Raw genomic sequence first — 18,429 nt, 5'->3', positions numbered from 1 at the left:
GGCCAATTATTTACATGCATATTGTATGTTTCCTAAAAACACAACATACAATGCGGGGATGAATGTCAGACCAGAGATAAAGGTTCACCTCTGGGAGTGACATATCTGCATCTCTTAGTAACGAAATAGCGGTGGCAGGGACGCGTCACTTGGGGTGATCCAACATGCATTTTGCCATGCACAGTCAACCCCCAGCTTCTTACAGCCACCGCACGCACAATGTGAGGGTATATGCACCATTGCAGCGGGTTGCACAGGCTGTTGGTCGTGGGCCATGTCCCTTGGGGTCACCCGAGATTTATTTGGTCACGTGCAGCCAGTCAAACCCCAGCTCCTTATTGGATTATTGGATTAATAAATAAATAATCATGTAAAGGCTTGTCACATTCAATCATCAGTTTGAGGAGGTTTCCAACAAATTACTGTTACACCAATATAGTGTCCAATAATATTGGCCTTTGCCTAAATTGCTGGGAATAAAGACCCAACTTCAAGGAGGGGGAGGCGGAAGAGGGGAGCAAAGAGGCAGCTCCCCCACTCTACCCCCTGTGGGCTGGGCCGGGCAGCCAGTGTGCAGACGAACACGCCCCCCCAGCCCAGAGGTTGGCTCTTCCCAGGAGGGTGCATGGTGCCCTGTGTGGGGAACACCACTAATGGGCATCCGTGTGTCCCGAGATCCTGCTGTGCTGGGGGTCAGTGGCTCCCCAGCGCTATTGCCAGGATTGTAGGTGAGAGGCAGGCTCTGGGCGGAACAGTGGGGGGTGGGACGAGGCAGCAGGTGGGAGCATGGGGGGAGGAGATGGGGTGTGGGGGCAGAGTATGGGAGCAGGGTCTCACTCTGTGTGTGGGGGGAAGGAGGCAGGGTGTGAAAGGCAAGGCCTCTGTGTGGGGGGAACTGTCGGTGTTGGGGGGAAGGAGGTAGTGTCTGGATGGAGCAGGGTGTGGGGGACAGGGTGTCTGAGTAGGGGGAGGTCCCTGTGGGGGGTAGGGACTTGGTGTGGGAGTTGGGAGGTATGGGGCGAAGGGGTGGGGCTGGGGGGTAGACAGGTCTCAGGGGGGAAGTGTGTGTGCATGGGGCAGGTCTCTGAGGGGGAGATGTAGGTCTCAGGGGCAGTGTGTGTATGTGGAGCAAGGTCTCTATGGAAGCAGGGCTCTGGGGGGCAGGCAGGTCTCTGTGGGGTCAGGGTGTGTGTGGGGCAGGGTCTCTGGGGGGAGGGTGTGTGGGGGCAGGGCTCTGGGAGGCACAGGGTCTGTGGGGGGTCAGGGCTCTGGGGGGCAGGGTGTGTCGGTCAGGGTCTTTGGGGGGCAGGATCTCTGGGGGGGGCACGGTCTCTAGGGGGCAGGGTGTGGGGGGGCATGGAGTGTGTGGAGCAGGGCTCCGTGGCCGCCCCCAGCCGGGAGCTCGCCGCCGGGCAGAGCCGAACTTCGCGCGGGCTCGGGTGGGGGCTGGAGCAGCGCTAAGCCCGGCCCCTGGGTGAGCCGAGCCGAGCCGAGCCGGGCCGGGGCTCCCGGGCACCCAGAGCTCCCCTGCCTCGCCCAGAGCCAGCGCCACCGGACACCGCCCGGCCCCGCCAGGGGTAAGCGCCCCCGGGCTGGGAGAGCCTGCCCCACTGCCTGCCCCTCGGGCAGCCCCGGCAGGGGAATCCGGCCCCTGCCCATTGAACGTGGGAGCCGCTCCCTGCTCTAACCCACTACACCCCCCTCCCCTCCCCGAGCTGGAGCAGAACCCAGGAGTCCTGGCTCCAGCCCCCCTACCCCCCCCAACCACTACACCCCCCTCCCCTCCCCTCCCCGAGCTGGAGCAGAACCCAGGAGTCCTGGCTCCAGTCCCCCCACCCCCCCCCAACCACTACACCCCCCTCCCCTCCCCGAGCTGGAGCAGAACCCAGGAGTCCTGGCTCCAGTCCCCCCCCCCCAACCACTACACCCCCCTCCCCTCCCCGAGCTGGAGCAGAACCCAGGAGTCCTGGCTCCAGCCCCCCCCCCCAACCACTACACCCCACTCCCCTCCCCGAGCTGGAACAGAACCCAGGAGTCCTGGCTCCAGCCCCCCCACCCCACCTTAACCACTACACCCCACTCCCCTCCCCGAGCTGGAACAGAACCCAGGAGTCCCGGCTCCAGCCCCCCCACCCCACCCTAACCACTACACCCCACTCCCCTCCCCGAGCTGGAACAGAACCCAGGAGTCCTGGCTCCAGCCCCCCACCCTACCCTAACCACTACACCCCACTCCCCTCCCCGAACTGGGAACAGAACCCAGGAGTCCTGGCTTCTAGCCCTGCACCCCCACTCTAACCCACTACACCCCATTCCCCTCCCCTCACCGAGCTGGGAACAGAACCCAGGAGTCCTGGCTCCTAGCCCTGCACCCCCGCCCCCACCCTAACCACTACACCCCACTCCCCTCCCCGAGCTGGGAACAGAATCCAGGCATCTGGACTCCCAGTTCTGAGCCCCCTCCCCCAAAGGACCAAGGAGTGGGGGGTGGGGCTGGATCCAGCTGCATAGTCCCTGCACGGGCTGGCCAACCTGCCCTCTGATCTGATGTAGCTGTGGGTGCTGTACCCAGCTGGGAAAGGGGGCTCACTTCCTGGGTCACGCACCCGTGTGCTATGACACTCCCCTGCCTGCGGGGGTCCAACTAACAGGCAGGGGCACCATGCTGGCCTACAGCGTGACCCCCCCCCTTGGGACTGGCGCTGCCCTTCAAACAGGGCCCCTGCTCCTTGCCTTGGGGATGACCCTCTTGGGGTGCCCACCCCAGCATTTGGAGCGGCCGGGCAAGGAGGAAACTCAGGGCAACTCGGGTCAAGTTCTGGGGAGGTTCCCAGGGGCAGATCCTCGCCGTAGCAGGCTGGAACCCGTCCTAGGCAGCTAGGGGGGGCAGGAAGTGTGTAACTGGGGCTCACCCTACTCCCTTAGGGCATTGAGGCTCCCCCATTATTCTTGGGGGGTCTGCCTCTAGCCGATGGGGAGGGGGCCAGGGAGAGGGCACTGGCCCGGGACCCATGTTCACTGCTTGGATGCCCTTTGACCTCTGACCCACAGGGCTGCCCCAGATGTCACCCCCAGGGGGGCGGAGTTAATGCCCCACACATAGTGCAACAGCCCTGAAGGGGTTAACTGGGCCCAGCCTGGAGCCAGGTGTTTCCAAATTAACCCGTTGGTGGCTGCTGCACTGTATTTCCCCAGGAGTAGGGAAATACCTACCAAATTCACGGTCCATTTCGGTCCATTTCATGGTCATAGGATTTTAAAAATGGTAAATTTCATGATTTCAGCTATTTACATCTGAAATTTCAGGGTGTTGTGACAGTAGAGGGCCTGACCCAAAAAGGAGTTGTGGGGGGGGTGTCACAAGGTTATTGTGGGGGGGGTTGCAGTATTATCACCCTTACTTCTGCGCTACTGCTGGCTGCTGTCCGAGCTGGGCGGCTGGAGACTGGTGGCTGCTGGCGTCTCTGGAGCCCGCTAGCCCAAGCAAGAGTGTCTGACAACCAGGGCCAAAAACTGCAGGGGGAGTATATGGGGGAAGCACGCCTTCCCAGCAACCTGCTAGCAGGCTGGGCTGTGGGGAGAGTGGGATACTGGGGGCATCACACATCCCAGGGACCAGAATAACCAAACCCTCTGCCTGCGGATCCTCCACCTCAGAGACTGCCCAAAGGGCACGGGTGAGACAGGAGGTGGCCTTGAGCCAGACTTGGGCAAGGCCTCTGTGGTGGGAGGCAGGAGGAGCCAGGGTGGGGGGCGGGTGTTGTTTTTCCTCTCATCACAAATGATCGTGGCAACCCACAAAACCCAACATGCTGGTGGCCTCAGTGGGCAGCCGTTGGCACTGGCACTGGCCACCAGGAGGCTGCTGGGAAAGGGTAAGGGCTCGGGCTTCTTCTCCAGCGCCCCTGTTCTGTAGTGTTATGGGGCGTCCCAGCTCACTCCCCCCACCCCCAAATCTGCAATGTGTGACAGGGGCTGCCCCATACCTGGCCCGGCCCCGCCTGGCCCGGCCCAGCCCTGCAGTGTGTCTCCCTGCTGGCACCCTACCTGAGCAGCCACGCCTCTATCTTCTTCCCCAGCAGGAAGCAGTAGGTATTTTATTTCTCCTCTGTGTTTCCTGCTGGGCCCAGTGCCCTGCTGGGTCTGTGGCCCGCTCACACCTCTTGTCTGTTCCAGGAGCCTGGCCTTGCCAGGCGTGCTGAGCCCTGCTGGGAAGCACCGTGTGAAGGAAGGCTAGGAGCTACCTGCACCCCCAGAGCGGCGTGTTCCCCCTGGCGGCCCTTGGAGCTGCCCTGGAGCCCAGCCCAGGATGGCCCTGCAGAACCTCTCGCAGCTGGAGTACCAGCCGGAGCCGGTGCCCCCCGCGGGCAGCTTGCCCGGCCTGTCCAGCATGGTGCACTCCTTCCTGGGGCTGGTACAGCCAAATGCCTTCCCAGCTGGTAAGAGCATGGTGCGGGCGTCCCCAGGCTGCTGCCCCTCCTCCTCTCTCTGGGTTTCCCAGGGTGGGGTAGGGCAGCTGGCTGCAGCTCCCAGGCACTGATGTGTGGGGCAGGGAAAGGTCACATCTAGGTTACTTGGGTCCCTTCAGGATCCCATTTGAAGAGCTGTTTTCAGCACCATCCACACACGTTCTCCCTCTGCTCCCTGCCCTGAATGTCCCCCAGGACCTGTGCGCAACCCCAGATCTGCATCTGCTACCCTGGCATTTGCTGCTCAGCGCTCCGCAGCTTGTTAGCTGAACGCATTATCACAGGAGGCAGCATGGCCACATGCCCGGGACCCCAGGCTGGGGGGCAGGACTCCTGGATTCTATGCCTGGTTTGCTGGCTCTCGCTTGCTGCCTGACCTTGGGCTTGTCATGCCCCTGCCCGTGCCTCAGTTTCCCCACTGATCGGATGGGATTGCGATGCATGTGTGCAAAGTGCCCTGAGATCTATGGAGCCTGCTGCAGGCTGAGCGCGAAGGCAGCGCAGGCTGGCTGCTCTGCATGGGGAGTGGTGCAATGTGGAGTGTAACAGACGGAAGGGCTGTGGTGGGGTTACAGCATCCCGCGGGGGGGATGTGCAGTCTGGTGGGGTCTGTTAAAGTGAACCAGTTACTACTGCCTCTTGGAGGGGATGTGAGGTGGGGGAGTCCCGAGGGACAGGAATGAAGGGGGGCTGGCAGGAGGCCATGACAGGGGCCAGTGGGGAAAGGTTTGGGGTAGGGGACAAAGGGGGCACTGAGGATGGGGTCATTGATGGGAGATGGGGCAGAGGATGCATCTCAGTGAGACTTGTCTCCCCGTGAGTTCTCTGCCACTCGTTATCCATGGGGCCGTGGGGGAGTCCCAGGAGGTGCTGTTCCCCGGAGGCAGTGAGCTGCGCTCAGCCTCAGGAGTGTCGCATTGCGGGTGGGTTTGTGATGCAGCCTAGTTTTGGGGGAGCCGTTTCAAAGGGCAGGAGAGTTTGCTCTGCCTTCGTTTATCTGGCCAGAGCTGGTTCTGGGGGCAGATTTGCTCTGTGGGAGCTGGGCCCTGGCGTTGAGCTGAGAGTCCTGAAAGCAGGGGGTGGCCTGCGCACTGTTGGTGACCACATCTGCCCCAGAATTGGTGCATATTGTGTCAATAAATAGGGTTGCACAACAAATATACCCAAATTTCATGTCACCGATTTCACCTGCAACCTGCAAGGCCTCGAGACCCGCTCTCACTTGGCGGGGGCTCTGTAAAACACTCTGGGACCCAGTCTGAATGAAAGGCTGGCCCCAAAGCCCTCTGCCATGAGTGGGGCCTGTGGGTTGGGGCCCTAGTGCCAGGTTGCGCGGACACCTCCTGCAGCCCCGCGTTGTAGCTGGCATCTGGCCCTGAGGGGTGAGTTCTGTTGTGCTCTGGGTCAGAGCAGTGTGTGTATGATCAGGGGCCTGATCAGGGGCCTTCCTGGTATTCTCAGGATTTGTATGTGGCAGTTTATTGTTTATCTCTGTCCATTACAAGGAAAAAGGGGTAAACAGGGAGGGGGCAAAGTTTGCAGACGATACAAAACTACTCCAGACAGTTAAATCCAAAGCAGACTGCAAAGAGGTACAAAGGGATCTTGCTAAACTGGGTGACTGGGCAACAAGATGTATGCAGCGGTGTGGTAGCTGGTTGGGTCCCAGGATATTAGAGACACCAGGTCAGTGAGGTAATATCTTTTATTGGACCAGGTTCTATTGCGATTCACCAACCGAAGGTGCAATAAAAGCTATGACCTAACCACCTTGTCTCTCGGCAGCAGAACGGCATCGACAGATGAAATTCAATGTTGATAAACACAAACAAAATCCCCATTATAAGTACAAAATTATGGGATCTAAATAAGCTCAAGAGAGAGATCTCGGAGTCATTGTGGATCGTTCCCTGAAAACATCCACTCGGTGTGCAGCAGCCATCAAAAAAGCAACCAGCATGTTAGGAACTATTAGGAAAGGGATAGATCAAAAAACAGAAAATATCATAATGCCACTGAAGAAAACCAGGACATGCCCACACTGTGAACACTGCGTGCAGTTCTGGTGGCCCCATCTCAAAAACGATACATTAGAATTGGAAAAAGTACAAAGCAGGGCAACAAAAGTGATTAGGGGATGAAACAGCTTCCGTATGCGGGGAGATTAATAAGACTGGGGCTGTTCATCTTGGAAAAGAGACGACTAAGGGGGGATGTGATCGAGGTCTATAAAATCGTAACTGGGTGGAGCAAGTGACCAGGGGAGTGTTATTTACCCCTTCACGTAACACAAACCAGGGTCACTGCATGAAATGAACAGGCAGCAGGTTTAAAACAAACACAAGAAAGTACTTCTGCGCAGTCAGCCCATGGAACTCGTTACCAGGGGATGCTGTGAAGGTCAAAATTATAACTGGGTTCAGAAAAGAACTAGATCAGTCCACAGAGGACAGGTCCAGCAATGGCTAGTAGCCAGGATGGTCAGGGATGCAATCCCATGATCTGGGTGTCCCTAGCCTCTGTCTGCCAGAAGCTGGGAGGGAACGACAGGGGATGGGTCACTGGATGATTCCCTGTTCTGTTCATTCCTTCTGGGGCACCTGGCACTGGCCACTGTCGGCAGACAGGATCTTTTGTCTGACCCAGTCTGGCCGTTCTTATGTCCCATGATACTTATGTCCCATCATCCAGCTGCTTTTTGTGATCCAGCCAGTGCTATTTTCCAGGTGCGCTCTGGCCGGGATTCTGGGCTAGATACATTATTGGTGTGACCGAGTCTGGCCATTCTTATGTTCTCCCCTAGCAGCTGCCAGGATTGGGCTCCTCTCTGCAGAGCCTGAACTGAGTTTGTGAGTCAGTAGCGGGTGGGGTCCCGAGGGGAGCACCCAGACCGGCTCTGACTTGGTGAGCCAGCTGGAAGGAGCTGGGAATCCTTCATCTCTTGAGTGCAGGATTCTCTGGTCTGCTTCAAGCCACTGCAGGAAGATCTGCATGGTGACAGCCTAGCAGCCCCTAAAGCACAGAACTGGGGGCCAGGACTCCTGGGTCCCATGCCACACTCACTCTGCGGGCTGGGGCAAGTTGCATGGGGCCGATTTTTCCAAAGTGTCCACCGAATTTGGGGCCCCTGGGGAGCTGCAGAGCTCACAGTGCCAGCGGGTCCCGCTGGCCAGAGATGCGTTTGTGGGGCCCAGCCCCTCTGAGAGTCAGGCCCCTTTGAGGGGTCTCAGCTTGGGCACCCGAGGTCAGTGAAAACTCTGGCTTTGGGCTCTCTGTGCCTCGGTTTCTCTTCTCTGTAAAACGAGGATCATGAGTCTTCCCCATTTGTAATGCACTCAGAAGTCGGCCAGTGCTGGAGAGGGGTGACCTGTGTCTAGTGTGGGTTTTGGGGGAGACTGCCTAGGAAAGCCGGGGGGGGGGGGGGAAATGGGGTGGGGTTGCTGATTCTTCCCTGTAAGCCAGTGCCCAGGGGGTGCTGGAGGGACCATCTCTCAAAGGAGCCACATGACCAAGGTCCTGGCTGCTTGTGGTGAGCTAAGATCCTAGAGCGAGTAGCCCTGGTGTCTGCCCAGACCGGTCCTTCTGCACCAACCATTGGAGACCGCTTTTGCTTCTGGCTGCTGGGTGCTGTTAAACAGCTGCCACGTTCTGCCCCCAAGGTGGCTGCACTTCAGTGGCAGGTGAAGCAATCATTATACACAGTTCGGAAAGTGCTCTGGTTCCCCTAAATCACATAACCCCTGGCCCAATCTGGACCGGTTCCCCTGCTTTTTTCAAGGGCCTGAGGTGCTTTTGTTTGCTCCCTTTGCCTCCCCTGAGCTTGTGTTTCCTTGTCACCCCTTGGACTTCCTGTTTGTTTTGTAGTTTGCAAACAAGCCATTTGGTTCTTGGCAGTGACCTGACTTGTTTGTTTTCATGGTTTGTTTCCTGCTGCCGCACAGGTGTGACGGTGTGGGGCTGTGCCCTGGAGAGCTTGCCAAATACACAGTGAGTCGGGGGACAGGAGGATAAGTGGGGCTCTGGGGTGATGCAAGGGGAAAGCAGGACATGGGAAGGAAACCAGTCCCAGCTGGAAAGGGAGGAGTTCATGCAGTTTGGAATTAGAGCTGTGGGTTTGCCAGGCCTGGCTGGATGCTGGAAATGCACTTGCTAGAGAATATCCTCTGGATATGCCCCAGCAGGATGGTGTCCCTGGTGCCCACTAGGGTGGGGTGAGCCCGGCCCATGTCTGCACATCAACCCCTGGGAAAGAGACTGTCAGCTGACGTACTCACAGCCCCGCGTGGCTGGGGGACGTGATCCCCACTGCAGTCCTGTGACCTCTGCTTTCCACAGGGACAGATGGCACCCCCAGTCCCTGCACCCCGTATGCTGCACTGGGTCAGCGCTGACTGCGAGGGGAGAGCGCCCCTGCTGAGCCCCACCCTGCTCCCCGCAGCACAGTGCCCCCTATCCTTGCACTAGGGTCAGCACTGACTGTGAGGGGAGAGTGCCCCCTACTGAGCCCCCCCCCCCCCCCCCGCTCCCTGCAGCACCAGCCTTTTTTGCTCAGCAGTATCCCTTCCACACAAACCCTTCTGCCCTCGAGCTCCGGGTCGTGAGGAGGGAGGGGCTAGGACCCGGGGAGGGGGGGAGAAGTGAGAGCACCGGGGGCTCTCCTGCTGGAGAGGGGGACCTGGGCTGGGGCTCGCTGGGGGAGGCAGTGCTGCCATGGCTTGGGGATCTGTGCCGTGGCTCCTGGGCAGCCTGACTCAGCTGACCCGGACCAGCCATGGGCGTTTAGTGCAGTGTTGACATAACCAGGGATTGTTCCTGAAAGCCCTGCTCCAGTGTGACGCAGCAGGGAGTGGGGAGTGTTGGCCTGGGAATGTGGCAGGGGAGTTTCACTGGGGAAGGGAGACCTGGGAGCCTGTAACCTGAGCCAGGAGGAGGACGGGGAGGTAACACCTCTGCCCTGGGAATGTGGACAAAGGCTGCAGGAGGGAGCCTGCTGGGGGAGTTTTGGTTTCAGTTTTGGACTGGGTGGTGGAACGCAGGGAACCCCAGGGCCGGGGTCTAAGTTCCCTGCCCCCCTGAAGGACTTGACTGAGGGATCCTGGTTGTACCCAAAAGCTCTGTTTTAGACTGTGTTCCTATTGTCCAATAAACTTTCCGCTTTACGGGCTGGCTGAGAGTCACGGTGAATCCCAGGAAGAGGGGTGCAGGGCCCGGACTCCCCCACACTCCATGACAACTGGTGGCAGGGGTGGGATCTACTGCACCTCGTGGACGGCGCTTCCTGCAGTTAGTGACTGGGGAACAGTAAAACGAAGGGGGATTGATGGGGACCAGGCGTGCTGAAGATTCAGAGAGACGGTTTCAGGGGGTGCTTAACCCCTGGGAGTGTTTCAGAACATGCAGCCATGTTAGTCTGTATTCACAAAAAGAAAAGGAGTACTTGTGGCACCTTAGAGACTAACAAATCTATTTGAGCATAAGCTTTTGTGAGCTACAGCTCACTTCATCAGATGCATTAGGTGGCAAATACAGTGGGGAGATTTATATACACACAGAGAACATGAAATAATGGGTTTTATCATACACACTGTAACGAGAGTGATCACTTAAGATAAGCCATCACCAGCAGCAGGGGGGGGGAAAGGAGGAAAACCCTTCATGGTGACAAGCAAGGTAGGCCATTTCCAGCAGTTAACAAGAACATCTGAGGAACAATGGAGGGGTGGGGTGAGGGGGGGAGAAATAACATGGGGAAATAGTTTTACTTTGTGTAATGACTCATCCATTCCCAGTCTCTATTCAAGCCTAAGTTAATTGTATCCAGTTTGCAAATTAATTCCAATTCAACAGTCTCTTGTTGGAGTCTGTTTTTGAAGCTTTTTTGTTGAAGGATAGCCACTCTCAGGTCTGTAATCGAGTGACCAGAGAGATTGAAGTGTTCTCCGACTGGTTTTTGAATGTTATAATTCTTGACGTCTGATTTGTGTCCATTTATTCTTTTACGTAGAGACTGACCAGTTTGGCCAATGTACATGGCAGAGGGGCATTGCTGGCACATGATGGCATATATCACATTGGTAGATGTGCAGGTGAACGAGCCTCTGAGAGTGTCGCTGATGTGATTAGGCCCTATGATGGTATCCCCTGAATAGATATGTGAACAGAGTTGGCAACGGGCTTTGTTGCAAGGATAGGTTCCCGGGTTAGTGGTTCTGTTGTGTGGTGTGTGGTTTCTGGTGAATATTTGCTTCAGGTTGGGGGGCTGTCTGTAAGCAAGGACTGGCCTGTCTCCCAAGATCTGAGAGAGCGATGGCTCGTCCTTCAGGATAGGTTGTAGATCCTTGATGATGCGTTGGAGAGGTTTTAGTTGGGGGCTGAAGGTGATGGCTAGTGGCGTTCTGTTCTTTTCTTTGTTGGGCCTGTCCTGTAGTAGGTGACTTCTGGGTACTCTTCTGGCTCTGTCAATCTGTTTCTTCACTTCAGCAGGTGGGTATTGTAGTTGTAGGAATGCATGATGGAGATCTTGTAGGTGTTTGTCTCTGTCTGAGGGGTTGGAGCAAATGTGGTTTTATCGTAGAGCTTGGCTGTAGACAATGGATCGAGTGGTATGATCTGGATGAAAGCTAGAGGCTTGTAGGTAGGAATAGTGGTCAGTAGGTTTCTGATATAGGGTGGTGTTTATGTGACCATCGCTTATTAGCACCGTAGTGTCCAGGAAGTGGATCTCTTGTGTGGACTGGTCCAGGCTGAGGTTGATGGTGGGATGGAAATTGTTGAAATCCTGGTGGAATTCCTCAAGGGCTTCTTTTCCATGGGTCCAGATGATGAAGATGTCATCAATGTAGCGCAAGTAGAGTAGGGGCATTAGGGGACAAGAGCTGAGGAAGCGTTGTTCTAAGTCAGCCATAAAAACGTTGGCATACTGTGGCACCATGCAGGTACCCATCGCAGTGCCGCTGACCGCTTTTCCTACCTACATGCCTCTAGCTTTCATCCAGATCATACCACACGATCCATTGCTTCATGTTCTCTGTGTGCATATAAATCTCCCCACTCTATTTTCCACCTAATGCATCCGATGAAGTGAGCTGTAGCTCACGAAAGCTTATGCTCTAATAAATTTGTTAGTCTCTAAGGTGCCACAAGTCCTCCTTCTCCCTGGGAGTGTGTGACCAGAGAGAAGGACTTTTGCAATAACAGGATGCCCCTGGTGATTACAGCGAGCGGTCCCAGGGGCGGAGGAGTCTGCAGCTTGACCCTAGCAAAGAGGTGGTGACCTCGAGAAGGGCTGGCACCCTAAGGGTTCTTCCTGGAAACCGTGGCAAGCTGCCCAGCCCTGCTAGTGGCCAGCAGGGAGATGTTTGCTAAACGCCTTAAGAGTGACCTGGTGAGCTGTGCAGGCAGAGGGGGCTGCACATTGGGAGGTCCACCAAGGAACAGCTGATTGCCCAGTTGGAGGAGAAGGATCACTTGGATGACCCAATCCCTGTCCCTGAGGGAAGCCGCCCAGTGGACGCAGTGTGGGCCCTGGGGCCTGACCGGGCTGGGAGGGGTCAGTCTGCTGCCGAGGACATCCCGAAACCCTTTCTACCTATGCCTAGGGGAGGGGTTGGGGAAGCCCAGCAAATACCGAGGGCACCCTGACCCCAGCAGCTAGCAGGGGATCCTCCCGGCGGAGCTCCCCGTCTCTGGAGTGGAGGTGGTAGGAATGGGAGAGGGAGATGAAAATGATGGAGCTGGACGATCATGAAAAGCAACATCATCATGAGTGGGAGGAGAAGGAAAGGCAATGTCAGCATGAGCTGGAGCTGGCCAGGCTGAGGAGCAGTGGGGCCCCGGCTGCGGGGAGTGAGGGGGGACCCAAGACTGCAAGGAGCTTTGATAAGTGCTTCCTGGCCCAGTGTAAGGAGGGGGAGGACATAGATAGCTTCCTGACGGCCTTTGAGAATGCCTGTGAGATGCACAGGGTTGACCCTGCAGACAGGCTCCAGTTGCTCACCCCCTTACTGGACCCCAAAGCCGTGGAGGCATACAGCCGAATGAAATGGGTGGAGGCCGGGGACTACGAACTGTTCAAAAAGGCCCTGCTCTGTGAGTTTGGGCTGACCCCCAAGATGTACCAGAAAAGGTTCCGGAGTCAGTGTAAAACGCCTGAGGTCACATACCTACAAATGGTCAACCGAATGCAGGGATATGCCCGCAAGTGGACAGCTGGGGCCCAAGCTAAAGAGGACCTGCTTGACTTAATTGTACTGGAGCAACTGTATGAACAGTGCCCTTCTGACCGGAGGCTATGGTTGGTGGACAAAAAGCCAGAGAACCCGCAGCACGCAGGGCAGCTGGCTGACGAGTTTGTGAACAGTCAGTCAGGGGGTAGCAGGGAGGAGTCCCAAAAGAACAGGGCCCCCACGATGCAGAGAGTCACCATGGGACCTCCCGGCGGGGGAAATATGGAGAACCCCCTCCCAAGGGGAACACCTGTCATCAGGACCATCCGACCCACTCAAGGGGACCAACGTGACATGAGCTGCTATCACTGTGGCCAGAGAGGCCACGTATGGACCCAGTGCCCCAGGCTCAGGGACAGACTGAGCAGACCCAACCTACCCAGGGTTAACTGGGTAGGGACCCAGCTGGACGAGGGGCAGACGGCCCAGGCAAGGGGGGCTGCCAGCTTACCACCTGCTCAGGAGGGAAGAGTACCCCAAGCCAGCTTCTCCAAAGGGTTGGATGCTCTGGACTCAGGGTTCTCGATTTACAGGGTGGGTGCGGGGCTGTCCCTCCGGAGAGAGGGCCTTGTTCCCCTGGAGGTGGATGGGAGAAAGGTCAATGGATACTGGGATATGGGCACGAGGTGACGCTGGCCCGGGCCGAGGTGGTGGCCCCATATTGGGTGGTGCCCAACACCTACCTGACCCTGATGGGGATGGGCAGGACCCCATTCAAGGTGCCCGTGGCAAGGGTACACCTGAAAAGGGGGGCCAAGGAGGGCCCCAAGGACGTGGAAACACCACCATTTGCTCACTGAGGTTTTGATGGGGGGGACCTAGAGGACTGGCCAAGCAACCCCCAGAACGCCCTGGTTGTGACCCGTAGCCAGAGCCGTTGAGGGGCACTGCACCCCGACCTTGGGGAGGGTACCACACCGGCAGCGCAGGACCCTACCCTCGTGGGGAGGGAGCGCCGAGGGGCACGGCTCAGAGAGGCTGTGGTCTCAGACTCGGTCCCCATCCCTTCCCCAGCTGCTGAGTTCCAGGCTGATTGCAGAAAGATCCCTCCTGGCGGAAGCTCGGGGACCTGGCCGACCTCCGTGTGGTACGGACCATGAGGAGAGGTTGCCAGGAGGGGTTCCTGTACCGAGAATGGGCTCCCCCAGGGGAAGTGGAGTCCTGTGGGGTCAGGAGGCAACTGGTGGTCCCCCAGAAGTATCGCTGCAAGTTACTGTACCTGGCCCATGACATCCCCCTCTCAGGGCACCAGGGAATCCGGCGCACCCAGCCGAGGCTGCTACAGAACTTTTACTGGCCTGGGGGCTTTACCACAGTCCGGCAGTATTGCCGATCCTGCGACCCCTGTCAGAGGGTGGGGAAGGCCGGGACAAGGGAAAAGCGGCTTTGAAACCTTTGCCCATCATAGAGGAACCTTTCCAGAAGGTGGCCGTGGACATAGTGGGACCTCTCAGCAAGACGACGTGATCAGGGAAGAAATACATTCTGGTGGTGGTAGATTTTGCCACCCGCTACCCCGAGGCAGTGCCCTGAGCTTCCACTGAAGCAGACACCATGGCAGATGCGCTGCTGACCATTTTCAGCCAAGTGGGGTTCCCCAAGGAAGTCTTGACAGACCAAGGATCCAACTTCATGTCGGCCCCGCTCCGGTGCTTGTGGGAGAAATGTGGGGTCCGGCACAACTGGGCCTCAGCGTATCACCCCCAGTCCAATGGGCTGGTGGAGAGGTTCAATGGGACGCTGAAGATGATGCTGAAAACCTTTATGAACCAGCACCCGCAGGATTGGGACAAGTACTTACCTCACCTGCTGTTTGCATACAGGGAGGTACCCCAGGAGTCTACGGGATTTTTGCCTTTCGAACTGTTATATGGAAGGAGGGTGAGGGGCCCCCTGGACCTGATGAGAGATGAATGGGAGGGGAAGGCCACTCCCGATGGAGAGTCAGTGGTGGAGTATGTCCTGATCTCCCGAGAGAGACTTGCTGAACTCATGGGCCTGGCCAGGGAGAATCTGCCCAGAGCCCAGAAGAAGCAGAAGGTCTGGTATGACCGCACGGCGTGGGCCCGCGCCTACGCCACCGGGGATCCGGTGATGGTTCTCATCCCTGTGAGAAAGAACAAACTACAGGCTGCCTGGGAGGGCCCTTTCAAGGTTGTCAAGCAGCTAAATGAGGTAAACTATGTGGTGGAGCTGTCGAACTGGGCCCACCACCGCCGTGTGTACCATGTGAATATGATGAAGCCATATTATGCCAGGGGGAATGTGGTGTTGGCCGTGTGTGGACATTGGGAGGAGCAGGGTGATGACCCTTTAGTAGATCTATTCCCTGGGACCAGAGCTGGTTCACCCCTGGAAACAATTCCCCTCTCAGATCAGCTAACCCCTGCCCAGCAAGCTGAGATCAGAGGGGTGCTGCATCCGTACCGACAGCTGTTTTCCAACCAGCCTGGACACACTAATCTGACTGTCCACCGAGTGCAGACAGGATCGCACCCGCCAATAAGATGTTCCCCCTTCCAAGTCACAGGGAAAACTGCTCAGGACCTGGAAAGAGAGGTCAGGGACATGCTGGCTTTGGGGGTGATCCAGCCATCTGCCAGCCCTTGGACCTCGCCGGTGGTGCTGGTCCCCAAAAAGGACGGGTCGATCTGGTTCTGTGTGGACTATCGGAAGCTCAATGCCATCACTGTATCTGATGCCTACCCCATGCCCAGGCCTGACGAGCTCCTAGACAAATTAGGAGGAGCCCAGTACCTCACCACCATGGACCTTACAAAGGGCTACTGGCAAGTGCCGCTGGATGCAGATGCCCGGCTGAAGTCGGCCTTTATCACCCCTCTCGGGCTCTATGAGTTCCTGACCCTACCTTTCGGCCTCAAGGGAGCGCCGGCCACCTTCCAGCGCCTGGTGGATCCGCTACTGAGGGGGATGGAGAGTTTTGCTGTGGCGTATATTGATGACATTTGTGTCTTTAGCCAGACCTGGGAGGACCATGTGTCCCAGGTTAGACAAGTGCTGGACCGACTCCAGGAGGCTGGGCTGACCATAAAAGATGAGAAGTGCAAGGTGGGGTTGGCAGATGTATCTTACCTGGACCATCGGGTGGGGAGCGGCCGCCTAAAGCTGGAACCAGCTAAGGTGGAGGTGATCAGAGACTGGCCCCCTCCCCACACCAAAAAGCAGGTCTAAGCCTTTATTGGGTTGTCAGGATACTATTGAAGGTTTGTGCCTCGCTTTAGCGCCATCGCCACCCCCATCACTGAGCTATGCAAGAAGGGGAAGCCAGACAAGGTGGTCTGGAACAGGCAGTGCCAGGAGGCTCTCTGGGTGCTGAAGTAGGCTCCGGTCAGTGGCCCAGTTCTGGCAAACCCAGACTTCGACAAGCCCTTTATGGTGTTCACCGACGCCTCAGACACGGGACTGGGGGCAGTGTTAATGCAGGAGGATGAAAAGGGGGAGAGGCACCCCATTGTTTACCTGGGCAAGAAGTTGCTACCCCGGGAGCAACACTACATGGCCATCAAGAAGGCGTGCCTGGCCATGGGGTGGGCCCTCAAGAAACTAGAGCCAGATCTCTTCGGGCAACACTTCACCGTGTACCTGACCACTCTCCCCTGACCTGGCTGCACCAGATGAAAGGAGCCAACGCCAAGCTCCTGAGGTGGAGCCTGCTCCTGCAGGATTAGGACATGGACGTGGTCCATGAGAAGGGAAGTGCCAACATGATAGCGGATGTGTTGTCCCGGAGAGGGGGCCCGGAACTTCCCCAGGTCACTGGTCAGAGTCACCCCACTCAGTTCAGTCTCGAAGGGGGGAGAGATGTGACGCAGCAGGGAGTGGGGAGTGTTGGCCTGGGAATGTGGCAGGGGAGTTTCACTGGGGACGGGAGACCTGAGAGCCTGTAACCTGAGCCAGGAGGGGGACGGGGAGGTAACACCTCTGCCCTGGGAATGTGGACAAAGGCTGCAGGAGGGAGCCTGCTGGAGGGGTTTTGGTTTCAGTTTTGGGCTGGGTGGTGGAACGCAGGGAACCCCAGGGCTGGGGTCTAAGTTCCCTGCCCCCCAAGAAGGACTTGACTGAGGGGTTCTGGTTGTACTCACAAGCTCTGTTTTAGACTGTGTTCCTATTGTCCAATAAACTTTCCACTTTGTGGGCTGGCTGAGAATCACGGTGAATCCCAGGAAGAGGGGTGCAGGGCCCGGACTCCCCCACACTCCGTGACATCCAGTGTGGTCCTGGATTCCTGGGCTCAAAGCAGGACTCTCTGGGTGAATTCTCGGGCCTGGGTCACGCGGCCAGTTGGACTGGGGCAGGTGGGCGGGGGCAGGACAGTCCCTTCAGGCCGTGGCATCTCTGGGTGCTAACTCCCCTCTTTGCTCCTTTCCCCAGAACTCCTCACCAACTTGATCCAGCAGAATAATGACATTATGGACCCTGCCGTGTACAAAGAGGTGAGGGCCCTGGCGGGGCCATGGGGAAGGGCATGGGGCAGGGCCCCCCATAGGCACCGAGGGAGAAGGTCCCTGTCAGGGCTTAGTGGGGACTCTGAGATCAGCCATGCCCCCCCCCCAGCGATGCCATCCATGCTGCAGACAGGGGCAGCATGCTGGAGTGCTTTGAAAGAATCAAACTCCAAGGCACGTTGCCCGATTCCGGGCAGAAAGCCCAGCAGCCTGGCCAGGTTTCAGAGCCGATGATTCCTTTCTGCCTCCCCAAATCCTTGGGTCTTCCCTGTAGCATCGCTCCTTCACTGCCTGCCCTAAGCTGCCCCGCTGCGTTAAGTGCTGGCCCGTTCCGCCCCAGAGGCAGCTGCCTTTCTGTGGGGAGGAGTGACACCCAGGGCCGCAGGCCCTGCTGGGATGGACGTTGCTAGTGCTCGTGCTCTCGCCCTAGGTGCTGGTTTATGAGGTGGGTTTCCTGGTCTGCACGGCCATCGGCCTCCTCTTCATCATCCTCATGCCCCTGGTCGGCTTTTGCTTCTGCTGCTGCCGCTGCTGCGGGAATTGCGGGGGAACGATGTACCAGAAACAGAGCAAGCGCACGGGCTGCCAGCGCAGGGCGCTCTGCGTCTTGGTGCTGCTGGTCACCACCCTCATCCTGTGAGTGCCACGCTCTGGCCCAGCGCCTCCGCGGGCCTTATTTCAGTGTAGAGCCCGAGCATCGTGGGCTCTTGCATTGCTGCCGGGCCGTGCATCGCAGGCCCCAAGGGGCGCGGGGGGGGGCAGTTACCCTGTATATGGAGAGGGGTTGAGAAGGGCCCCGGATGACCAGGCATTACTAACCCCCTCTGAGCTAGGCAGATCCTTGGGTCCCCAGGCTGGCCTCATCCATTGGCCCCGGTCATCTCTTCTCGCACACTGGGGTGGCCTGGGCCGGCTGCTCTAAACCCCCCAGTTCACCCGGCTGTGCAGTGTTGTTGCCCTTTTGGAAGAAGTTTCCTCCTGGCGCCCAGCTGGTGCCCCGGAGCCCGTGGGTGTGGGTGTCCTGGACGCTTTATCTGCGCTGAGGCTGTGATCCCACCCAGGGGACGAACACTAGCGTGAGCAACCCATCGCACGGAGCCCTGCTCCCCCGGGGCTGAGGTTCTGGCTGGAGAGCAGCTGGGAAAGCAGGTGGGCGAGGCAGGGAGTGGAAAGCTGCCAGGAAGTCCCCATTGTTCGCAGGAGCAGATTCCTGCCCGAGGACAAAGGGCCAGAAGCCTCAGGAAGTCGAGGTCCGAGTTCAACCTGGGA

General features: G+C 57.9%; 1 protein-coding gene across 2 annotated transcripts in view; it reads left to right on the top strand.

Annotated features, from left to right (window-relative positions):
• The first annotated feature begins 1,481 nt into the window (after window positions 1–1,481).
• Window positions 1,482–18,429, top strand: part of LOC119858186 (prominin-1-A-like) — a 38,749-nt gene continuing 21,801 nt past the window's right edge. Inside the window, exons 1-4 of one of the 2 annotated variants that reach the window (XM_038408157.2) lie at window positions 1,482–1,577; window positions 4,177–4,439; window positions 17,087–17,148; window positions 17,591–17,796. In XM_038408157.2, the coding sequence (XP_038264085.1) occupies window positions 4,310–4,439; window positions 17,087–17,148; window positions 17,591–17,796 (398 nt within the window). In that variant the 5' untranslated portion in view covers window positions 1,482–1,577; window positions 4,177–4,309. Of the gene's footprint in view, window positions 1,578–4,143; window positions 4,440–17,086; window positions 17,149–17,590; window positions 17,797–18,429 lie in introns of those variants that run through there. The other variant, XM_043519381.1, reaches the window with a different exon arrangement.

The sequence above is a fragment of the Dermochelys coriacea genome, chromosome 7, assembly GCF_009764565.3.
Source record: "Dermochelys coriacea isolate rDerCor1 chromosome 7, rDerCor1.pri.v4, whole genome shotgun sequence".
Classification (NCBI taxonomy): Eukaryota; Metazoa; Chordata; order Testudines; family Dermochelyidae; genus Dermochelys; species Dermochelys coriacea.
Note: the sequence above shows the minus strand (reverse complement) of the source record. Positions and strands in the feature narration are given on the sequence as shown.